At 43.1% G+C, this 5,994-nt stretch overlaps 2 protein-coding genes across 2 annotated transcripts; one reads left to right on the forward strand and one right to left on the reverse strand.

The window, feature by feature from the left end:
• The first annotated feature begins 1,507 nt into the window (after positions 1–1,507).
• On the forward strand, positions 1,508–3,949 carry LOC117454220 (uncharacterized). Its single transcript, XM_034093368.2, has 3 exons — positions 1,508–2,163; positions 2,770–2,905; positions 3,115–3,949. Exons 1-3 carry the CDS (start codon positions 1,571–1,573, stop codon positions 3,859–3,861), a joined length of 1,476 nt encoding a protein of 491 aa, XP_033949259.1. The 5' UTR covers positions 1,508–1,570; the 3' UTR covers positions 3,862–3,949.
• Positions 3,950–4,221: 272 nt separating this feature from the next.
• Positions 4,222–5,433, reverse strand: LOC139434548 (uncharacterized). The gene is made up of 2 exons (XM_071204499.1): positions 5,351–5,433; positions 4,222–5,236 (listed from the first exon to the last, which is right to left on the reverse strand). Exons 1-2 carry the CDS (start codon positions 5,398–5,400, stop codon positions 4,222–4,224), a joined length of 1,065 nt encoding a protein of 354 aa, XP_071060600.1. The 5' UTR covers positions 5,401–5,433.
• Positions 5,434–5,994: the final 561 nt, after the last annotated feature.

The following is a 5,994-nucleotide window of genomic DNA, read 5'->3' on the forward strand; positions in this document are numbered from 1 at the left end:
GCATTCTTCCTCTCTCGCTCTCCACTCTCCACTCTTGCTAAAGCTTCATTGAGTCTGGCCTTAAGAGCAGTAGGAGAAGCAGGCGAGACATAGCTATGATCCCAGTAGAAAGAGGGATGAACATGGTTTGAGTGATGTTTCACTTCACACACATCACTTTGACACAACTAGAGTATGGCCCACATTCTTTCTTATAGTCATCACCTGTCAAAGCCACTGCCAGCATCATGCGTGTGTGTGTGTGTGTGTGTGTGTGTGTGTGTGTGTGTGCCAGGAATGCATGTTCAACATGTCTTCAATTGTGTGTGTATGTGTTTATTTGTGAGTGTGTTTAATATGAGTGGCAGCAAACAAGAGAGATTTGACTTTGTCTAGGACCATTATGATATGATGTTGAAAATAGAAATACTCACATCATTAGGCTGAGGTTGAAGCTTCTGGGTCGTCCTGAGGGGCCACAGACAGGCTCTCTTCAGCTTTTCTGGAAGTAGACGTAGTCCTGCCCTTTTCTGGCTAAAATGAAAAAGCAGAATACCCCACACACACACACACACACACACACACACACACACACACACACACACACACACACACACACACACACACACACACACACACACACACACACACACACACACACACACACACACACACACACACACACCACACACACACACACACACACACACACACCACACACACACACACACACACACACACACACACACACACACACACCACCCTGCCCTGTTATTGATAATAGAATATTTACATTTATGAATGCTAATAACCGTATGATGATACACCTACTCTTTGGAGGTGAACCGAGAATCTGAAGATGGAGGGAATAACACCATCTCTGAGTCGGACAATCTGTCCTGTCCTGTCAAACTCGTCCTGCTTACAATGCTCACTGCAAATCACGGATGACTCGCTTGCAGTGAACCCTTCCCTCCTCAAAGCAACTTCCCACTTCGTTCTCATATCTTTGTCTTTGGGACACCTTCAAAATAAAAACGGGAGATTTGAGAGTCAACACAAAAACATTTTAAGAAGGAGGTCAAGCTCATTTTCTTCCTTCTTCTTCCTAGATAGATTAGATTAGATTTTACTGTATTCATCCCACAACGGGGACATTCACTTGTTACAGCAGCGATTTATAAAGTCTCAGTTGGCCATGAACATAATGTTTGCTGGCTACGATTTCGCTGGCGGACATCAATACAGTACAATAATATTCTATTTACAAAATACAACCAATTATAATGTTGAATCTTACTTGTGAAAAGTAATCCCCCGACCCCTGTTCGCAATCGTCCGCCGATTTGCACAGCAATATGCTGCACAGTGCTCTGGCATCTTGAAACCTCTGCTGTCTATGGGTAGAATGTCTGTAGGATGACCGGTCCAAGATGGCGGCCGTATTTCTTGCGCCCCAGCAGCCAATGCGGCGTCTACTCTTTATATGTCTATGCGTACTTCCGCCTTAGCCGTAATACTGCTTGGGAGCTTCCGGTTTGCGTAGCTGAGCGTCCACAAATGTTTTACTGTTTAAATCTATGGTTTAAATATGAGTCGACGGAAGATTTTCAAAACGGAGCATTTGCAAAGACAAGTAAAGAACTACTCCGAGCACTGCTGTGTCCCACTTTGTACGGCGTCAGCTAAATTTAACGGGGTCCTAAGTTTCCATGGCTTTCCGACCGAACTCGAGCTGCGAAGACAGTGGCTGGTTAAAATACGACGCGATAACTTCACAATCTCCTCTCACTCCAAGGTCTGCAGTCGTCACTTCGCTACGGATCAACTAATAGAGCCAAAAACCCTTGATGGCCGTAGGAGGCTTGTGAAAGGTGCTGTACCAACTCTGTTTGAGTGGAATCACTTCACTGCTCAAACACCGCGGGCTAGTGTTTGGGAGAGAAGGGAGCGGCCCACTGAACCAGTCTCTCGGGAGGAGCAGGAAGAGCACATCGATGTCCGTGACCATGATTACTGCTCAGCCCCTGAACCAGCTTCACTGGACATGTCCTCTCAAGCTACAGAAGACGACTCCAAAACAGTGGAGGATCTGCAGAAGCAACTGCAGGAGTTAAGAGTCCAGCGAGAGTTTTGCTTACAGCGGTTTGCTGGCTCCGACGACAACATCCGATTCTATACCAGGTAATGTTTTGGCTAAATTCTATCCAAGTTTTTGAGATGGGTTAGCTTATAAAGAATCCTGTTTACCTGCCGTTTGACTGCTGACTATATGCATGCAGTGTTGGAATAAGTAGGCTACTCAACTTAACTGAAGTATAAGTACAAATACTATGGTTTGAAAATATTCCTGAACTGAACATGTAGAATCATAAATCATGTGTTTTTATAAGTAACTAGAAACTATGAAGGTTAACTAAATGTGGTGGAGTAAAACATACTAATACTAACAACATACTGATAATACTTTACTACAAGTGGAAATCTTCAAAACCTTACCAAAGTAAAAGTACATGTCAATATCCACTGCGTTTCTCCCAGTTGCACACTTAAGAAGAGTAAAAGTAGTCATTCTGTGTAAAATGTTCTCTTTATGTTTTAGATTATTATTACTGCTGCTTTAATGTAGTGGTTACATGTTACTGCTGTATATTACTATACCTGCACCAAGTGCCTTCTTAATCAGTCTATTTGAACTGTAATGTATTATAGCAAACAAGAGGAAAGCATTAGCCCATGTGGTACAGTTAAGGAGTCAATTAATGACTGACATGTGTCTTTTGTGTACAGATTCCCGAGCTATAACCACCTGATGGCCTTCTGGTTTCTGATTGAGCCTTCCATTTATAAAATGGTTCGTGTCACAAGAGCGATATCAGCTGCCAAGACGAATGAAGAAGTGGTTACACACGCACGTCCATCAACGGTAGGCTACGTTTCTGTTAACACACACTCTAAACACAAACTGAAGGGAAAATGTTTCTCTGACATTTCATTGCTTTTGTGTTGGCTAAAAGGCTATAGTACTCAATCATTTTCGAATACATCAGAGAACTAAAACAACTTAATGTTTTTCCCATGGTGTGCTACACTCATGACATTAATATAGTACCCTTTTTTGTTTTTATCTTCCAGAGACAGCTGCTTCAGCCAATTGACGAGTTCTTCCTTTTTCTCTGCTTCCTGTCGGTGGGTTTGAAAGAAAGGGACCTCGCAAACCGCTTCAACGTACACCAGTCCACTGTGAGCCGCATCATTGCAACATGGACAAGTTTTCTTACAACTTTATTGGGGTCACAGTGCATCTGGCTTACACCTGCAGAAGTTCAAGCCCACCTCCCAGAGGCCTTCAAAGATTTCCCAGACACACAGGTGATCCTGGATTGCACAGAGCTGAGGTGTCAAACACCATCCTCACTCCTCCTCCAAAGTGAAATGTATTCTACATACAAATCTCACTGCACCATGAAAGCCCTGGTTGGCATAGCCCCACATGGCGCAGTGACATTTGTTTCCAGTTTGTACGGTGGTTCTGTCAGCGACAAGGAGATTTTCAAACAGTCTGGAATAGCTGCGTTGTTGACTGAAAACATGGCAGTGATGGTAGATAAGGGCTTCCTGATCAGCGATTGCTGCAAATGCAAAGTGTACTGCCCACCTTTTCTGTCGAAGCAGAAGCCAGCCTATCAGGTGAGGGAGACACAGGCCATTGCCAGACTGAGGGTTCATGTGGAGCATGTCATCAGGAGGATAAAAGAGAACAAACTTTTTGATGGCGTCATCCTCCTGTCCCATGCCTACAACATAAACCAACTGTTTGCAGTAGCATGTATGCTGTCAAACTATCAGAACAAAGCACTGGTCAAGAAATGGGTGAAATAAGACAAGATGATGACACCTGTGCAGGTAGCTGTGATTAAGCTGGGCGAGCACACCGTGTTGCCTGACACACGCTAGTGTTTTGTTTGAATAAATGGTAAATAGCAAATTACAATGCGTTGATGATTTCTTACAAATGCAATGATTTACTATTCATTACAAAAAAATCACTTCACTTTATTGTCTTTTTAAATACAATTGTATATTTATTTACATATATGAAATGTGAACAAACAAACAATATACAATATAAACAATATATATCAAAAACAAAATATTAAAATCACATTTTGTTGTCATTCAAAATACATGATTGAGGGATTGCCTCCTAAAAACAATGACGGCTGAGCCAGGGTCTAGCAGCTAACTGCTCACAGAGTTATCAATGGCTGCAGTGCCAACTACTTTTGTAATGACAGGTACTTCGGCATGTATGTGTAAAAAAAAAAAAAAGTCTACTTTTTCTCTGATTGCTCTTTGCACTTCTGGATCTGTGTATATTCTTTGCACCAGGTATTCCTCCTGTGCCCACACTACAAAGTCACACCACTGCATCCCAGACACAAGAAGTTGACCCTGTACTTGCCAGTAATAGGCATGGCTTTTCTTGAGCTTAGGGGAGCCACATTCCATCTGCACATATTTGCAGTCGACATAATTTGGGACATTGGGACATTTGAATTCAACAAGGCCAAATTGGGGATATTCTGTTGGGTCAAATACAACTCCATCAGGGGAGGCACCAAGCCAGGGCGTAGAGGGGTGAATGACAAGGCCACAAGGGGAGTAGTTCACGTTTGCCAGTCTACTGTATTCAGCTGCTACTGTGGGTTCCATCTCTGCACCTCTCCTCATTTCTGCAGTCTGCCTTGTACCTTTGAGTATTCGCTCTGCAAGAGAGTTAGCAGAGCTCTCACCTCTGACGTGACAAATCTCTCTAAACCTAGAGGCAGTAACCCTGGGTTTGCGGAGCAGATGCCACTCTGAGCTAGAGCTTTGCTCACGGGTAGCCTCCTCAATTTTGTGAGACATTTCTAAATCAACAGATAAGCTGTTAATATGCAGTTGCTCCTCTTCTGAGCACACCAGCGGTAAATCACATGGCAAGATCACATACCCCTCTATGGGCAAGTGCGGTGTTGGTGGTGTGTCAGTGTGAAGTGTGGTGTCCCGAGACGTCAAAGCAGGCATCTGATAGGACAGAACACTGCCCTCCTGCACAATCCCGAAGGCACTTTCCACAAGGGGCTTGTCAGGTCTCATGTTCATTGTGGTCACAAGCGGTCTGTCTTCAATGCTGAACGCTGAGTATGCCTCCGTGACTCTGAACAGGCAGGGATCTGGTAATGGCCCCACCATGCCTCTGTAGAATCCACTCCTACAAAGAATGGCAAAGACAATATAGCACATTAATGTGACAAAGGTTAGGAATACAGCACCAGAATTATGAATTTAAAAAACACAGGAAACACAATTTTCCAGCTAGAATTACCTTACTCCAGTCTGCACCATCCTATTTGGTACAGGCTTGGTGAAGACCATGGAGTTGATGGGCCCTGGCTTCACACCCTTAAGGAAAAGACAAGTACTGTTCGTTGAGTCACTTTAAAACAAAAACTCTGTGAAAAATTACAAGTATTTGAACCTCATTGAAATTACCATTTTTCGCGGCTTGTGCCATTGCTGTTCCGATTCAGTACAGCTATGCACAGGTGGCACAACTGGCATGCTCAGTTCAGTGTAATGTGCTGTTTGGAACAGCAATGCTACCGTGTGATTACACAAAACAGTTCCTGCAACACAGGAGCACTGGTTGTGCGTGAGCACCACTGGTGATGAATCACGAAGCGTTATCTAAAAAAGAGAGAAGAAATACTAGTGATTTGTAACCTCACTTGTAGTAAATGAGCCAGGAGGTTATGAGTAGAATTATTGGTTATTTTTACTGACCCATTATCCTAGAAGAAGCATGTATTCCTGAATGCTTAGTGTTACCCTCTTACCCTACAATACCACAATGAACTTTCTTTGGAAACTAAGATGCCTTGAAAATTGTATTAAAGCAGTTTTGACTATATATTTGAACCCCCATACTTACACATCCATAATCAATGTAATAATATCTGACCAATCAGC

Source organism: Pseudochaenichthys georgianus, chromosome 10 (genome assembly GCF_902827115.2).
Source record: "Pseudochaenichthys georgianus chromosome 10, fPseGeo1.2, whole genome shotgun sequence".
NCBI classification, from domain to species: Eukaryota; Metazoa; Chordata; class Actinopteri; order Perciformes; family Channichthyidae; genus Pseudochaenichthys; species Pseudochaenichthys georgianus.